The 17569-nt window shown below is 39.8% G+C and overlaps 1 protein-coding gene and 1 long non-coding RNA gene across 4 annotated transcripts in view; one reads left to right on the top strand and one right to left on the bottom strand.

Moving 5' to 3' along the window:
* The window catches only part of ZFPM2 (zinc finger protein, FOG family member 2), a 522659-nt gene extending 520374 nt beyond the window's left edge, over window positions 1–2285 (bottom strand). Inside the window, exon 1 of the mRNA XM_069600394.1 lies at window positions 1669–2285. Coding sequence (XP_069456495.1) covers window positions 1669–1708 — 40 coding nt within the window. The 5' untranslated portion in view covers window positions 1709–2285. The remainder of the gene's footprint in view (window positions 1–1668) is intronic.
* Window positions 2286–2519: 234 nt separating this feature from the next.
* The window catches only part of LOC138445905 (uncharacterized), a 62976-nt gene continuing 47926 nt past the window's right edge, over window positions 2520–17569 (top strand). The window contains exons 1-4 of one of the 3 annotated variants that reach the window (XR_011259036.1): window positions 2520–3074; window positions 3188–3255; window positions 4842–4921; window positions 16497–16629. This is a non-coding gene — a long non-coding RNA (uncharacterized lncRNA). Of the gene's footprint in view, window positions 3075–3163; window positions 3256–4841; window positions 4922–16496; window positions 16630–17569 lie in introns of those variants that run through there. The other 2 variants (XR_011259037.1, XR_011259038.1) reach the window with 2 other exon arrangements.

Below are 17569 nucleotides of genomic sequence, written 5' to 3' on the forward strand. Positions count from 1 at the left end.
GTCTTTGTGCTATACAATCAATTAATATTAATTATTTATTAACAACTTAGACGACAGCCATGAACTAAAAAGCATTTTGCCTTTAGTAATGCCTATAATCATATCTTATAATAAGCAGTTTTGTACTACAAAATGCAACATTTATACACAGGGACAAGATCGATTTTACCAGTTCTAAAAGGTAAAAAGCAATTAGTTGAAACCATGAATAATCACTTTGAAAAAAGGGAAAGTCTTCAAGAACAGTGTCTCTCTCTACTCAATTAAAACTGCTTTGAGCCCAAAGTTAAGTCCAGTCCTTGCTTTAACCCAAGTTGAAGCAATCCAAGAGAAGAAATCCACTAAAAAAAAGCTAGCGAGTCTGCTTTGAGAGGCAAGGATCTAAATACTTATGTAGCAAACTGCTTACAACCTGGACCCCATTTTATACTGGATTAAGTTGCTTTATAGGATTTATTTTAAAACTACATTAAATGAAATTTCTAACACGAGGGGGTGCATGTGATTAATAATCAAGGGGAGGCAGTGTCATGAAAGCCTTTACCTAAAAGTACACGATAATCAGTTTTACATTAGTTGCAAGACTTCAAATAACACGAAGAAATGGACACACCGCATGGCTGGCAAAAAATAAAATAAAATAAGGCTGTTTCTCCTTTTCGGCCAAAGCGTTGAAGACATGTCGCAGGGCGACCAAACATTATGGGAAGGCTAATCCCCAAGACGCGAAAAGTTGACCGAGTTGAGCTCTGCGGGTGTGTGCTCTTCGGGCAGGTGCCTCTCGCCCCGCTGCCTCTCGCCCCGCTAGGGACTCAGCACCACCCAGGCCCCCGGGGGCTCGGGGGCTTCAGGTCAAGCTCATCTGAGGCGCCCAGGCTGCCTTGAACTCCCGGCTTCCGCGCTGGGAAGCAGCCGGCGGCCCCTCCCCGCAAGGACCCGGCGCGCCCGCGGGGCCCGAGGTAACCCGCACGCCCACCGCGTAGAGCGTCCCGGTGCCGCGGGCCGGACGGGTCCGGAGCCCCCGGCCAGATCCGCCCGCGCCAGCCCCGCGCCCGCAGGGCGGAGGCGCACGGCTGCCAGCGGCCGAGGCGCGAACTTTTACACCTACTTTTTGTTTCGCTTCGGCTGCGGCGTGGCTCTGGCACCGCCCCGGATCGGGACCCAGACACTGATTTTCCACCGCCTGGGGACGTGGCCTCCCTCGCCCCGAGGTCTCCAACAGTTGTTTCGGAGAACTAAGTTCTCACTCTGGGTACTAAAAAAAAGAAGTGGTCCCCAAGAGTAGCAGCCCGTCCAACGCAACAACAATGACCACAACCACACTGGTAACAACCTCCTGAGTGAGTTGGAGCTACCCAGCCAGGCTCCAGGCGAAAACGCAGCGCTAAGTGCGCGCGGGGGGTCAGAATTAAAAAGGACCCCGAGGGCGAAGGCTGAGCCGGGCCAGGAGCGGGCTGTTCCTCGCAGCCTCTTCCTCGCCCGGCGGTCGGGCTGTCCGTCTGTCTGTCTGTGCGCGACTAGCTGTCCCTCCAGCTGCTCGAAGTTTGACAAATCCCGGGCAGCGGGAGCGGATTTCCCCGAGTCTCCCTCCCCTCCTTTTCCCGCCCCGCGCGCGCCCCCCGCCCCAGAAATAATCCCACTAACTCTCGGCCCCGCGTGCAAACTTACGTTTGATCTGCCGGGGTTTGCTCTGCTTTCGCCGGGACATTTCGGCGGCGGCCGCTGCCCCCGGGGCTCCCGCGGTGCCCGCGGTAGGGGCTGCCGCTCCCTCGGCTCCCGCCGCCGCCGCCGCCGCCGCCGGCCGGGCTCGGGCCGCCGCCGGCCGAACTCCAGGTGCTCCGGGCACGCGGGATTCCGGGCGCTGGGCTCCTCCGGGAGCCGCGGATCCACGTTTGGAGATGAGCAGGCAAATGACGAGGGGGAGAGAGAGAGAGAGAGAGAGAGAGAGAGAGAGAGAGAGAGAGAGAGAGAGGAGAGCAGAGGAGAGGAGAGCAGAGCAGAGGAGAGGAGAGGAGAGGGGGGCAAAGAGAGTGTGACAGGAGAGCGGGGAGGGGGGAGCGGGAGAGCGCCGGGGTGGGGGTGGGGGGAGAAGGGGGATTTTCTAACGGAGGAACCGGGAGAGAGAAAAGGGGGAAGGGGGGGGCGGGAAGGGAGTGCGAGCGGAGGGGAGAGGGGAAGCGAGGGGGCGGAAGGCGCGCGAGGAGGCGCGCTCGCTCTCCCCGCTCTCGGCGGCTCGCGGGGCACAGACGCCGCCGTTCCGGGCCGCGCAGCTCTCGCTCTGCCGCGGGAGGTGGCGAGGCGCGGGAGGGAAGGAGGGGCGCGCCGGGGCTGTGGGGAGGGGGGACTATTCCATCAGCGGACGGAGGATTGGCTGCATCCAAAGCCAGTCCGGATGCAAACTAGGGCCCTGGCCTGGTCGCGTGGGGTGCAAGGGGAGCGCGGCGGGGGGTTGGGGGCGGATAGAAAGCGGCGTGGGGAGGGCTTGGAGAGGGACCACCTTCTGCAGTTGTCACCGCGGCAGCTCGGGGCTTTTGCCCAGACCACCCCCGCCTCCTCTTCCTGGCAACTTCTTTCTATAGCCCCCTCTCGGATGGAGCCCCCCACCCCCATCCCCCCCTCAACTCCTCTCTCTCACGCCTCGTCTGTCCAGCGGGGCACAAAGAAATCTCAGTCTCTCCATAAACTTTGTGCTTCCAGTTAATGCCGCCCCTCCCCTAGCCCCCACCCCGCCCTTCCAGCCCTTTTGGCAGGAAGGCTTAGGCCACTGGCAGAATCCTCTTCGAGAGCCAGCTGATCACAAATGCCAACTGTGTGTCTTGGGGCCGGTTAAGTCCCTCTCATCTGCCCAGGCTCTCCGGAGACCGGTTCATGGCTCTCAAGGTTCCCCGGAGACCGCTGCGGACACGGACCATCCCCACCCCCACCCCCTCACTTGGCCCGCAAGGATGAGATGCTGAACAGCGTCCTGAAAGTGCTCTTTCTCACCTCGAGTTTTCATTTTAAGGTTGTAAAAAATCCGAATTTGGAGACAGGCAGATATTTTTCTCACATCAGAAAGGAGGACCACTAACTAGGTGATTAACCCTTCTGGGAAATGAACCGTCTCTAATCAGAATACTAACTTTTCGAGGAAGTCTGTGGAAGTTCTGAAGTCCCACCCTAGCCCCATAATATTGCATTCTTTTAGTTCTTCTGCCACAGGGAAGCAGCCAGCGACTAATAAAAGATTTGATCTTGCCATAATTTCCCAAGCAGGTAAGACCCAATAACTATTTCATGGTTCTTTAGCTTTTAAAGTTTTGTTTCATTATTATTCAATTAGTGTGTGTGTAGTATGTCGGAAACTGCAAGCCAAAAGAACACATTTTGAAGTGATTTGCATAGTTATTATTTTGGCCAAGTTAAGCTGCATGAGGCTAGCTTTAGTTTCTCATAGTTTCATGTACACTGAGTTTTAAATATATTCTCCCAGATTGACTTGAAGGAGCCTCTATCTAAGAGACAGTGGAACTGGCTGCTTTATGTAATCAGTATTTACTAATAAACTCCACTGCAGTTAACATGTATCCAACCAGATACTGCCGACTTTTCCCCCCAGGTTGTGAGATCATCCATTCTGATCTGAAATCGTGCCCCCCTTTGTTTGGTTGACTAACATCCCGGTGAGCCCCGCCAAACTCCACACGCTAAAAGGGTCTGGAGGTCAGCAGAGAGCCTGGGCTGATTGAGCATAATGCGGGCTGCTCAGTGTGCAGGAGGCACTGTAATCAGTGTCATTTATAACCCCATCAGGACATCTTCTGGAAGGTGTAAAGAGTTGCCCTGTGAAAGGTATGGCTGAGAGAATCTTAATACAGAGCTGAAGACCAATTGTGAATTTTATTACATTACCATTAGTACTATTACCATAGAGGTTGTAAGAATACATGGTTCTTAGCAGTGGAAATGCACTAAGTGACAAAGTCCCTCCCTTGAAGAACCAACAAATTAAAGCCGTAAGTACCATGAAAAGCAGGGTTATTTATGTTGGTGTTGTGGAATGAATAATCAGACAGAACTACAGATTTTTGCCTCCTTAATTTCCAATTCATTACAATTAAATTGGTATACATAGAACTGAATTATTACATATTATGGCTTCTAAAGATCTTTTTACAAAACTGGCTGAATTTTTTTATATCGCCCGAAAGGAATGCCCATTGGAATAAGATACCATAACAGTTAGTGTTTCCTTTGGCATTTGAAATGGTTAAATATGCAAAGCAAGAGAGAAACAAATAAATCTCAACTAAATACTCACTTTAAAAGCTGAAAGGAGCAAAAGTCAGAGAATTCAAGGCAAGATTGATAAGATAACCTGATTACAGTATTAGAAATAAAGATAGCTCATCTAAATTTATAAATAGATATATTAGTTTAGTCAACATGAATGAATTAAACTAAGGAATACTATTACATTTTGTGTTTCCTCATCATTTTAATGAGAATGTTAATGATATTTAAAGTTTAATTTTTCTTTTTCTCATTTAATTCACTAAGGTTATAAAATAAAATGACAGCAAAACCTATAAGCAATTATCTCTGTTCAAATGGATATAGCAGCTCCAAACCACAGCTACATGACTATCAAACAATGATTATGAAAACCACAATTGAGAAAAGCATCAGAGAATGATATTGCAAAACCACAGCAACAAATGTGTCTGCGATATTGAAAACCACAATTCACAACTAATACCCTGTGTATTGCAAATTACTATTTAACTATAAATGTGAAAATGTATAAGTAACAGCACAAAATAATTTCTCATTTACTTAAAAATGAATTATTCATTTTCTAGACTCGCTGATTTCATCTCTGCATAACGGTTCATTTTGAAAAGTTTCTTTTTCCAAAGACAAATCATTTTAAATCACATAGGTAAGTTACTTTAAAAGCAGAAAATATGCAACTTTTAATAACATTTCCTCAAATGTTAAAAGAATTGATCTGAAACCCATCTGAAATAAAGAAACATCTACTTCAGTCTAGCTTTCTTCATAAAATTTTTCAGGAGCAAAAAGGGTTGGAGTGGAAACTGTTTATAGGAAAAAAAAAGCTTTAAGTATCTATTACACCTTCAATGAGAACATAATTTTATTTTCTTAAATCATCGTTTTAGCTAGAAAATATACACCTGACAATAATGTGAGTTGCCAATACCAAAAATACATTAATATGCAAACCAAATGTTTATTCACAAGTGAATAAAAGAATGTTATTTGTAAGTTTATAGAGTTTCCAGATTTAGCAAATTAAAATATGGGATGTCCAGTTAAATTTTAACTTCAAATAAGCAACAATACATTTTTTTAGGGTAAGTATGTTCCATGCAATGTTTGGTACATACTTATCCTAAAAAATAATCATTGCTTATCTGAAAGTCATATTTAACTGGGCATCCTGTATTTTATCTGGCAAACTTACAAGTTTTCACAAATTTGTGGTTTTTTATAATATTGTTTATAGAAAGGTAGGGAAACTCTACAGTATTTCCTGTAGATATAGATATACTTTATTCTTGAACATCATTTTATTTAGGGAAGGCAATGTAGAAGAAGTAAATTTCTATACAAAAATTCTTTATTTGGCACAGTACCGAAAGGTGCTGTCCGGGTAAATGGATTGCATTCATGTCTGTCTCACTCTTGCATTTGTTTTTAAAATGTGTTTTTTTCCTCTGAGGGATCAACAAATTGATAAAGCAACCTCCCAGGCCACATCTTATTTGGCAGCAAGCTGCCTCCTTTATTATGGGAATAAACAATATTCAAAAGCTTCAGAAAGACTTAATTTTTTGCCCTTGTATCCTCACCAGAAATTGAATACAGTTTATCTGCCTTGATTTAAGATTGTGACACTGAATTGAACAAGAATGCAGTATGAAAATAGTGTTTAGTGTTTGTGTATCTTTATAATTTCAGCAGTTTAAAAATAAAAATCAACAAATTCATCTAAATGGTATTCCTATGTTATAACTATGAAAAGGACTGTCTGTTTACTTGCAAAGGAGGCAAGAGCTTTGAAAACATTCAGTCAATCTAGATCTGAGGTTTAATTTGGTCTTCGTGTAGATAGTCAATGCTCTTGATAGAAGTATACATGTATAAAAATTTACTAAAGGGCAGGTCTATTTAATTAATGAATTCATTGAATTTTCAAAAAAAAAATCTGTGAAAAAGATCTCTGAACCCATATGGGTTAAGAATGGCTGTTCTCTTCATGTGTAAAATTTTATGATGCACTGAAAACAAAAATTTGAATGATTTAAGTTTTTATTCTTTGCAATCATCCTTTATGTCCAAATTACTATTCTGATAGAGGAAAATCATAGGATGAACTCTATTACAAAAAAATGTATTTGTTGCTAAGTCTGCATAGCACAACTCCAATTACAAAATAAATATTGAAATAGTAACGTGTCAATTTTAGTAAACATCTGCTGACTTTGCCTCCCTAGTATCCATTCCTTCTTCTGGTAATAGTGCTGTGACATCTTTTGAAGGACCACTCCTCCACACCTTCTCTTTGGTCATCTAATGCAAGTGTGACCTTCCCCAGTCCCCCAATCCCTGGCCAGTCAGAATATTTCATTTGCTTATCTGTGGTGACTGGCTCAGTGATTCAAATTGTTTCTATAGGAGTCAGCCCTGCCTGGAACTTTATCCTAAAACCACTGAGGAAAGGGTGCTGATATTCTGCTGGGATTGCTATCCTGGAAGAATGCTGTTGTTGTTGTTCTTTAGTTGCTAAGTCATGTCCAACTTGTTTGTGACCCCATGAACTATAGCCCGCCAGACTCCATGTCTCAGAGATAAAGAATATGCCTGCCAAGCAGGAGATGAGGGTTCAATCCCTGTGTCAGGAAGGTTCCTGAAGAGGGAAATGGCAACCCACTACATTATTCTTGCCTGGGATATCCCTATGGACCCTGGAAGAATGCAAATTTAATATTGCTTTTGGCCATCGTTGGTGGAAGAATATGTTTTAGAGAACTAATTCTGTCTTATCTTGTCTCAGGATCTGAGTTTTTAGAAATCCAAACCAAGACACCCATCAACATTCCAATATTATTATTATTATTTTATTTTTGGTTCTATCAGTACTACCTATATATCTACATAGACAAGAGAGTCTTGGTCATTTCCATTGTATTGTATCTTTATCTATTTAACTAAGCTAGTCTCTCTACACCTTTGCAGTCTTAGCATAGATACCATTTTTCACAGGAAGACCTCCCTGACCTCCCAAGTCTGAGTGAGATACCTCTTCTCAGTTAGTTCCATAACCTTTTTGACTATCACTTGTTGCATTGTATTATATTGGCAGTTTAATTACATATAAATTAAATCCTCACCAGCCCCCTCCCTATCATAATACACCTAGCTAGATAGTTTGTGAGGGCAAGAAATACATCTGTCTTCAGAACTGCATCCCCATGCTGGACACATAGAAGGTCTTAACATAATTACTGAAAGAAAAGGTAAGGTTAGAATTATCTTGTTTTATCTGGGCCCTCTTTCAGTCCCCAGTCTGCATCCACATAGGCACAGGGGCAAAGAGTGGCAGCCATGTTTGTACAACAGGACTCCGTGCTCCTGATTACAGATGCTTGGACCAAAGGGAGTACCTGCCTCAAATATGACCAATCAAATTTCTCCCCCAGGCATCTAGAGTTAGTATCAAGAGTTTCATCTTTGCAAGGGCTAGTCTCTTAAATGAATGAAAAATGAAATGAATGATGAATTTCATAATGAATGAAATTATGGCATGGTTCCCACCATGTGAACAGAGTAACACCAATAGTTTGCCAGTAGACAGAAAAAGAAAGAAATGGTAAGAGAACTGGGAATATGTAATGGTATCCCATGTCCTGTTCCAGTCCCTTCATAGGCTTCTGCCCTTGACATCACTGAGATACTTATGTGTCCTTAAAAAAAATTCCTCCCCATCTTTCTTTTTAAAGTTATTTTTGGCCTAAATTTGCATTAGTTGATTCCTGTTACATTCAAGCCAAAAGACAAAATTAGTAACCCATGACTTTAGTTCACTTAACTATTCAATAGCCCTCTTTATCCACAGTTTTACTCTGTGGTTTGTTACCAGTGGCCAGCCATGATCCCAAAATATTAAATGGAAATTTTCAGAAAAAAGGAAATTCATAAGTTTTTAATCGGGTGCCGTTCTGAGTAGCATGGTGAAATATCATTCCAACCCACTTCATTCCTCCCCACAACCCCTGCCACATGAATCATCCTTTTATTCAGAGAATCCCACCAGTTAGTCACTTAGTAATCATCTTAGTTATCAAATCAAATGCCACAGTATCATGGTGCTTGTGTTCAAGTCACCCTTATTTTTGGTAATACTGGCTCCAAAGGGCAAGAATAGTGATGCTCAAATTCAGATGTGCCAAAGAGAAGCTTTAAGGTGCTTCCTTTAGGTGAAATGGTGAAAGTTCTCAGTTTAATGAAGAAAAAAATTGTATGCTAAAATTGCTAAGATTTCCAATAAGAAGAAATCCTCTGTCCCTGAATTGTGAAGAAAGAAAAAAGAAATTCATGTTAGTTTTTCTGTTGCACCTCAAACTGCAAATGTTACGAGCAGAGTGCAGGGTCAGTACTTAGTTATGACAGAAAAGGCACTGTATTTGTACACTCAAGATATTTTGAGAGAGAGACCACATTCACATAGCTTTTATTACTGTATATTATAATCATTCTGTTTCATTTTATTGTTATTAATCTCTTGCTGTGCCTAATTTATAAATAAATTTTATTATAAATACGTATGTATAGAAAGTGCTTCCTTGATGGCTCAGCTGATAAAGAATCTGCCTGCAATGCAGGAGACGTGGGTTCTATCCCTGGGCTGGGAAGATCCCCTGGAGAAGGGAATGGCTATGTATTCCAGTATTCTTGCCTAGAGAATTTCATGGATAGAGGAGCCTGGCATGCTACAGTTCATGTGATCACAAAGAGCTGGACACCAGTGAGTGACTAACATATGCATGTATAAGAAAGAACAGTATATGTAGAACTCTATAGTATCAGAAGTTTCAGCCATTCACTAGGGTCCTGGAATATATCCCCCATAGATAAGGGGGGACCAGTGTATTTAGAAATAACAAATTAACTGAATTTTCTATTTTCCTACAGAAAGTATTGTATTAGTCTGAGTTCTTCAGAGAAACAGAACCAATAGTATATACACAGAGAGATGATAGGAAATTGACTCACAGTAGTAGAGGCTGAGAAGTTCCCGAATCTTCAGCTGACCAGGGAGAGTCTGAATTTGAATGTCTGAGAACCAGGCGAGCCGATGGTAAAAGTTCCAGTCAGAGTACTAGTTTGAGGGCAGGAGGAGACCCATGTTCCAGCTGCGAAACCATCAGGCAGAAAGGGAATTCTCACTTACTCTGCCTTTTTGTTCTAATCAGTTCATCAATGGATTGGACAGGGCCTACCCATGTTGAGGAGGGCAATCTGCTTCACTCAGTCTGCCAACTCAAATGTTAATCTCATCTGAAAACACACTCATGGACACTTCCAGATTTTTTTTTTTTTTTTAACCAAATCTCTGGGCAATCAGTGGCCCAGTCACATTGGCACAAAAAATTAACCATCATCAACACTTTCAATGATATTTTTCCCAAAGCAACTTTGAAATGGCAAAGAACATTCTTAGAAATGTTAAGTGGGAAATCTACACTTTTCACATAGATAAATAAGGATGTTATCAATTACTGATTTGGGGCATTCACTTCAACCAAGGGTAAATCTTGGAGAAAAGGTAGCGTTTTCAAATTCAGAGTTCCTCGAGGGCATGATAACTGATTGACATGCCCCTCTATAAGCTTCCTGATTACATCTATTTTGTACCCAGATGTCTGATTTTATTTTCGACTTTACTTTGCCATATTTGAATAAACATCTAACAGATTACCTTGCACATAAATTTTATGAATGTTGCTATAATTTGCATGAATTATGTTTATATTTCTGTGGTAGATTTTATTTTCCAACCTATAACTTTTGCCATAAATTCCTAAATGCGAAAGAAGAAATTAAACAGCTTCTTGAGAACATTTGCTGTGTGTATAGACTTAATCAAATCACTTATCTTTGCTTTTATCTACTTGTCAAAGTGTATTAAAATAATGCATTAGGAGTGGATGTAAGGTGAACTGAAGATGTAGGATTATGAATAACCATGCTAGGGCATACTGATAATGAAATCATCTAAAAGAAGCTGGAAAGGATAATTATATCACTTTTTAAATGTATCTTATAATAAAAATTAAGCTATATGACTAATATACTCCTTTAAAAACTATTTTTATTTTGATTAAACAAATAGATGTACATAGCTTTAAGGGTCAAATAGATTTTCAAGGCTTATAATAAAAATTAGCAGTTGCTTGTCCTATTTAACAGCCCAGTGACAATTCCTGCTCTCAAAGGTATAATCACTGTCAAATCTTTTCAACTAATTCTCTTGATGCTCATCTCATATTTCTAAATAACATGCTTTACTACTTTAAAGCAATTATTAGTTTAGATATTATTGAATATATCACCATCTACTATAAAGATATGAAGATATAATGGCTTTATATACCCATAATACACACATTATTCAAAATTTTTGGTAATTAAAAAGTTTATAGTTTATTAACAGTCTATATAGGCTATGATGATTACATTTTCTTTTGACCTTTTTTTTTTCCTGAAGTTAATAATTATTTTCTTTGTCATTTTCTCAGTTTTTCATGACCTATTACTACTTTATCCCAAAATTATTAGCCAATATAATACTGTCCAGTATGTTATTACATCAGTACATTCAAAGACATTAATTAGCAGGTCATTTTCTGCCCACCCCACCCCCGTGCCTCCCCCCACCCCCCGCCATGCAGGTGTCGTCCTTATAATCTTTCATCCTTTTGCTCAGTGCAGTTCAATCACTCAGTCGTGTCCGACTCTTTGTGACCCCATGAATCACAGCACGCCAGGCCTCCCTGTCCATCACCAACTCCTGGAGTTCACTCAAATTCATGTCCATCAAGTCAGTGATGCCATCCAGCCATCTCATCCTCTGTCATCCCCTTCTCCTCCTGCCCCCAATCCCTCCCAGCATCAGAGTCTTTTCCAATGAGTCAACTCTTCGCATGAGGTGGCCAAAGTACTGGAGTTTCAGCTTTAGCATCATTCCTTCCAAAGAAATCCTAGGGCTGATCTCCTTTAGAATGGACTGGTTGGATCTCCTTGCAGTCCAAGGGACTCTCAAGAGTCTTCTCCAACACCACACTTCAAAAGCATCAATTCTTCGGCGCTCAGCTTTCTTCACAGTCCCAACTCTCATATCCATACATGACCACTGGAAAAACCATAGCCTTGACTAAATGGACTTTGCTGGCAAAGTAATATCTCTGCTTTTGAATATGCTATCTATGTTGGTCATAACTTTCCTTCCAAGGAGTAAGCATCTTTTAATTTCATGGCTGCAATCACCATCTGCAGTGATTTTGGAGCTCAAAAAAATAAAGTCTGATACTGTTTCCACTTTTCCCCGTCTATTTGCCATGAAGTGATGGGACCAGATGCCATGATCTTCGTTTTCTGAATGTTGAGCTTTAAGCCAACTTTTTCACTCTCCTCTTTCACTCTCATCAAGAGGCTTTTTAGTTCCTCTTCACTTTCTGCCATAAGGGTGGTGTCATCTGCATATCTAAGGTTATTGATATTTCTCCTGGCAATCTTGATTCTAGCTTGTGCCTTTCCAGCCCAGCATTTCTCATGATGTACTCTGCATATAAGTTAAAGAAGCAGGGTGACAATATACAGCCTTGACATACTCCTTTTCCTATTTGCTCAATTCTAGACTAATTGCCTTCTTTAACTAAAACTTCCTTCTCATCATCCCCTGAGAATTCTCTTAATTTTGTCATGTATTATATTCTAGATTTCCTGAATACTGTGTAGTCCTCTTTCATGGTTTATTGCCCCTCTTTTTTCTTTCTTTCTTTCTCTCCCTGTCTCCGTCCCCACCTCCCTTCCTTGGTTTCATTTTCCTTCTTGCTCTTTTTATTGTTGATTTAGAATAAATTTCCTGTAGGTTCCTGAGACAATTTATATACAAGGTATGTTTTTTTAATATTTTTGCAAGACTAAAGAATATATATATATATATATATATTTTTTAATTCTACTCTCATATATGACATATACATGCTTCCCAGGTAGTTCCTAGTGGTAAAGAACTCTCCTGCCATTGCAGGAGACTTAAGAGACTCAAATTTGGTCGCTGGATCAGGATGATCCCCTGGAGAAGGTAATGGCTACTCTTTCCAGTATTCTTGCCTGGAGAATTCTATGGACAGAGGAGCCTGGTGGGTGATAGTCCATGGGGTCACAGAGAGTCAGGTATGACTGAAGCAACCTAACATACATGACATATAGATTGAGAGATTGTAGAATTCTAGGGTGCAAATTATTTTCCATGAATTTTTTCTTTTATTTTTCCAGTTTTATTGAAATATAATTTATATATCACTTTATATAATTTTAGAAATATGATTCAATACATTTATATATTATTAAATATATAACATATATAGTATATAACCTAACATATATATTTATATATAGTGTATATATAAATATATACCATATATCATTAAATATATACCAGGGGCTTCCCTGGTAACTCACCTACTAAAGAATTTTACCTGTGATGCAAGGGACCCTGTTTTGATCCCTGGGTCAGGAAGATCCCCTGGAGAAGGGAGAGGCTATTCATTCCAATTTACTTGGGCTTCCCTGGTGGCTCAGACAGTAAAGAATCCACCTGCAATGTAGAAGACCTGGGTTTGATCCCTGGGTTGGGAAGATCCCCTAGAGAAGGGAATGGCTACCCATTCCAGTATTCTTGCCTGGAGAATTCCAGAGAGGAGCCTGGCAGGCTACAGTCTGTGGGGTTGCAAAGGGTCATACAAGACTGAGTAACTTTCAGTATAACAGATTGTTAAATGATTATCACAATGGAGTTGGTTAACACCACCATCATTTCACATAATTACTTTGTGTATTTATGTTTCTATGTGGTGAGAACATTTTAAGATTTAGCAACTTTCAAATATGGTATGCTGCTGCTGCTGCTGCTAAGTTGCTTCGGTCGTGTCCGACTCTGTGCAACCCCATGGACAGCAGCCCATGAAGCTCCTCTGTCCACGGGATTTTCTAGGCAAGAATATGGAGTAGGTTGCCATTTCCTTCTCCGCAAATATGGTATAGAAAATTATTAACTACAGTTACCATGCTGTACATTAAATTCTGAGGACTGACTTACTGTATGATTGGAAATTTGTACCCTGGAATCAACATCTCATTTCTTCCACTCCCTGCTGCTGCTGCTGCTGCTGCTGCTGCTAAGTTGCTTCAGTCGTATCCGACTCTGTGCGACCCCATAGACGGCAGCCCACCAGGCTCCTCCGTCCCTGGGATTCTCCAGGCAAGAACACTGGAGTGGGTTGCCATTTCCTTCTCCAATGCATGAAAGTGAAAAGTCAAAGTGAAGTGCTCAGTCATGTCTGACTCTTAGCGACCTCATGGACTGCAGCCTACCAGGCTTCTCAGTCCATGGGATTTTCCACCTCCACTCCCTACCCTATGGCAAACACCATTCTACTCGGAGCTCAGCATTTTAAAGTTCCGCATATAAATAATATCATACAGTGTTTGCATTTTTCTGTCTGACTTACTTCACTTAACATAATGCTCTCAAGTTTCATACATGTTGTCTCAACTGGAAGGATTTCTTTCTTTCTCAGGTCAAGTAATATTTATAACTGAATATTCTTAACTTATTAATTCACCAGTAGACAGACGCTTATATTGTTTTTATATCTTGGCTACTGGGAATAGTATGGCAATGAACATGGAATGTGTATATTTAAGATCCTTATTTTATTTCCTTTGACTATATACCCAGAAGTGGGATTGCTGTGTTACACGGTAGTTTTATTTTTAATTTTTTGAGGAACCTCCATACTATTTTCCATATTTACATTTTACATTTCCAATTTACATTTTCATCTGTAGTATACAAGGATTCCGTTTTCTCCACATCTTTTCCAACATTTTTTAGTCTCTTGTCTTTTTTTATACAGCCATTTTAACAGTGAAGTGCTATCTCATTATGGTTTCATTTCCTTGATGATTAGTTATGTTAACAATCTTTACAAGTGCTTTTCCCTACGTCTTTGAAAAAATGTCTGCTCAGGTCCTCTGTCCGTTTTTTATTAGATGGTTTTTTTATGCCACTGAGTTGTAAGAGTTCCTTATATTTTTCATTATTAACCCCTTATCAGATTGATGTTTTGCAAATAATTTCTTCTGTTCTATAGGTTGCCTTTTCATTTTATTGATCATTCCTTTTGCTGTGCAAAAGCTTTTTACTTTGATGTAGTTCAGTTTATTTATTTTTACTTTTGTTATTTGTGCATTTGATGACATATCCAAGTGATTGTGGCCAAGACCAATATCCAGGACCTTTCCCCCTGTTTTCTCCTAGTAGTTTCACTCTTTCAGATCATATATTTAAGTCTATAATTTATTTCAAATTAATTTTTAAGTGGTGTAGAAAGGGGGCCAATTTCATTCTTTTGCATGTGATTGTACACTTCTCAGTACCATTTATGAAAGAGACTATCTTTTCTCCATTGAGTATCTCTTGTCAAATATTAGTGAAGCTAAATATGAGAATTCATTTCTGAGCTCTAGATTCTGTTCTATTGGTTTATATGTCTTTTTATGTCAGTACCATATTGTTTTGATTATGACAGCTTTGAAATATAGTTTAAAATCAGGAAGTGTGATCTTTCGCCCTTGTTGTGTTTTCTCAGAAATGCTTTGGGTGTCTGGGGTCTTTTGTGGCTCCATATGAATTTTAGAATTATTTTTCTTTTTTAGTGAAAAATGTCATTGGAATTTTGATATGAGTTGCACTGAATCTATAGATGGCTTTGAATAGTATGGATATCTTTAAAATATCAATTCCTCCAATTCATGATCATGGGATAGCTTTCCATTTATTTTTGTCTTTAATTTCTTGCATCAATGTCTTATAAACACCAGAATGCAGATATTTCATTTTCCTTGGTTAAATTTTTCCTAAGTGTTTTAAGATGCTATTTTAAATGGCATTGTTCTCTTACGGTCTTTCTCAGATGGTTCATTGTTAGTGTTTAGAAACACAACTGACCTTTGTATATTACTTTTATGTACTAAAACTACTGAATTCATTTATTAGGTCTAACAGTTTTGGGGAATCTTTGGTATTTTTCTAAATATAAGATCATATCACCTGCAACAGGGCAATTTAACTTCTCTTCATTACTGATTTGGATGTCTTTTATTTGTTTTTTTCCCTAATTATTCTGGCTAGGACTTTCAATAGGTAGAATAGGAGTGTTAACAGTGGGCATCCTTGTCTTGTTCTTGATATTCGAGGAAAGGCTTTTAACCTTTCACCATTGAGTATGATGCTATTTGGGGGCTTGTCACATATAGACTTTATTATGTTGAGGTGTGTTCCTTCTATATTCAATTTCTGGAGTGTTTATAATGAAAGAATACTGAATTTTGTCAAATGTTTTTTTCTGCATCTATTGAGATGTTCATATAATTTTAGTATTGCATTCCATCGGTATGGTGGATCACATTGATCACTTTGTGTATGTTGAACCATCCTTGAATCTCAGGGATAAATTGCATTTGTTCACAGTGTATGATCCTGTTAGTGTGTGTTCAATTTGGTTTGCTAATACATTGTTGAGAATTTTTACATCTCTATTCATGTGGAATAGCAGCCTATAGTTTTCTTGTAGTATCCTTATATGCCTTATATGTCAGAATAATTCTGGTCTTGTAAAACAAGTTTGGAAAATCTCACCTCCTTTTAAATTTTTCAAAAGAGATAATGTTAATTTAATTAAAATTAAATTAACAGAAATGTTAATTTCCATAGTTGAGAAATTTCCAGGTTTTCTGTTGTTATTGATTTCTAGTTTTATTCCATTGTGATAAAGACATACTTGGTATAATTTCAATCTTCTTAAAGGAATGATTGGCAATAGTTCTTCTTTAAATGTTGAATAAAATTCACCAGTGAAACCATCTCATCCTGGGCTTTTTTTGTTTGTTTGGAGATTTTTGATTATGTGATCTCCTGACTAGTAATTGGTCTGTTCATATTTTCAATATCTTTATGATTCAGACTTGGTAGGTTGTATGTGTCTAAGAATTTGTTACTTTTAGGTTAACCAACTTATTGGCATATGATTATTTACAAGTAGTCACTTATGATCTTTTCCTTTTCTGTGATATCATTTGTAATGTGTCCTTTTTCATCTCTGATTTTATTTGAGTCTTCTCTCTTTTTTTTCTTTTCTTAGGACTTCCCTGGTGGCTCAGATGGTAAAGCATCTGCCTACAATGTGGGAGACCCGGGTTCAGTCCTGGGTTGGGAAGATCTGGAGAAGAAAATGGCAACCCACTCCTGTATTCTTGCATGGACAGAGAAGCCTGGTAGGCTACAGCCCATGGGGTTGCAAAGAGTCAGACATGACTGAGCGATTTCACTTTCACTATACTAAGTCTTAAAATCAGTTAATCTAAGCCTTCTGAATCATTTTCCTACTACTGTCTCCATAGCACAATCAGTTAGCGCATTCAGCTGTTAACCGTAAAGGTTTGTGGTTTGAGCCCACCCAGGGACGGTGGGGTGGCATTGATTTCCCTGGTAGCTCAGAGAGTAAAGCGTCTGCCTACAATGTGGGAGATCCAGGTTCAATCCCTGGGTCAGGAAAATCTCCTGGAGAAGGAAATGGCAACCGACTCCAGTATTCTTGCCTGAAAAATCCCATAGGCAGAGAAGCCTGGTAGGCTACAGCCCAAAGAGTTAGACACAACTGAGCGACTTCACTTTCACTGTACTTTCTTTTTCCTTAGTCCTTATTATTTCCTTTCTGTTGCTAACATTGGGCTTAGTTTATTCTTTCTTTTCTAATTCCTGGGTATAGTTAAGTTTTTATTTGAGATCTTTCCTGGGGTGTAATATAGAAGTTTACCACTGTGAACTTTATTGTTAGTACTGCTTTTGCTGCATCCCAGAAGTTTTGGCATGTTGACTTTCCACTTTGTTTGTTTTAAAGTATCTCTTATTTCACTTTAGATTTCTTTATCCATGGGTTGTTTAGAAATGTTAATTTCCATAGTTGTGAATTTTCTAGTTTTTCTGTTGTTATTGATTTCTAGTTTCATTCCACTGTGCTCAAAGAGATACTTGGTATAATTTTAATCTTCTTAAATTTGCTAAGACTTTTTTTTTCTTAACATATGATCTATTCTGGAGAATTTTTGTGAGCACTTGAGAATAATGTGTATTCTGCAAATATTAGATGCAATATTCTATGTCTGTTAAGTCTATTTCATATAAAATGTAATTCAAGTGCAGCATTTCCGTATT

This window comes from Ovis canadensis, chromosome 9 (genome assembly GCF_042477335.2).
Source record: "Ovis canadensis isolate MfBH-ARS-UI-01 breed Bighorn chromosome 9, ARS-UI_OviCan_v2, whole genome shotgun sequence".
Classification (NCBI taxonomy): domain Eukaryota; kingdom Metazoa; phylum Chordata; class Mammalia; order Artiodactyla; family Bovidae; genus Ovis; species Ovis canadensis.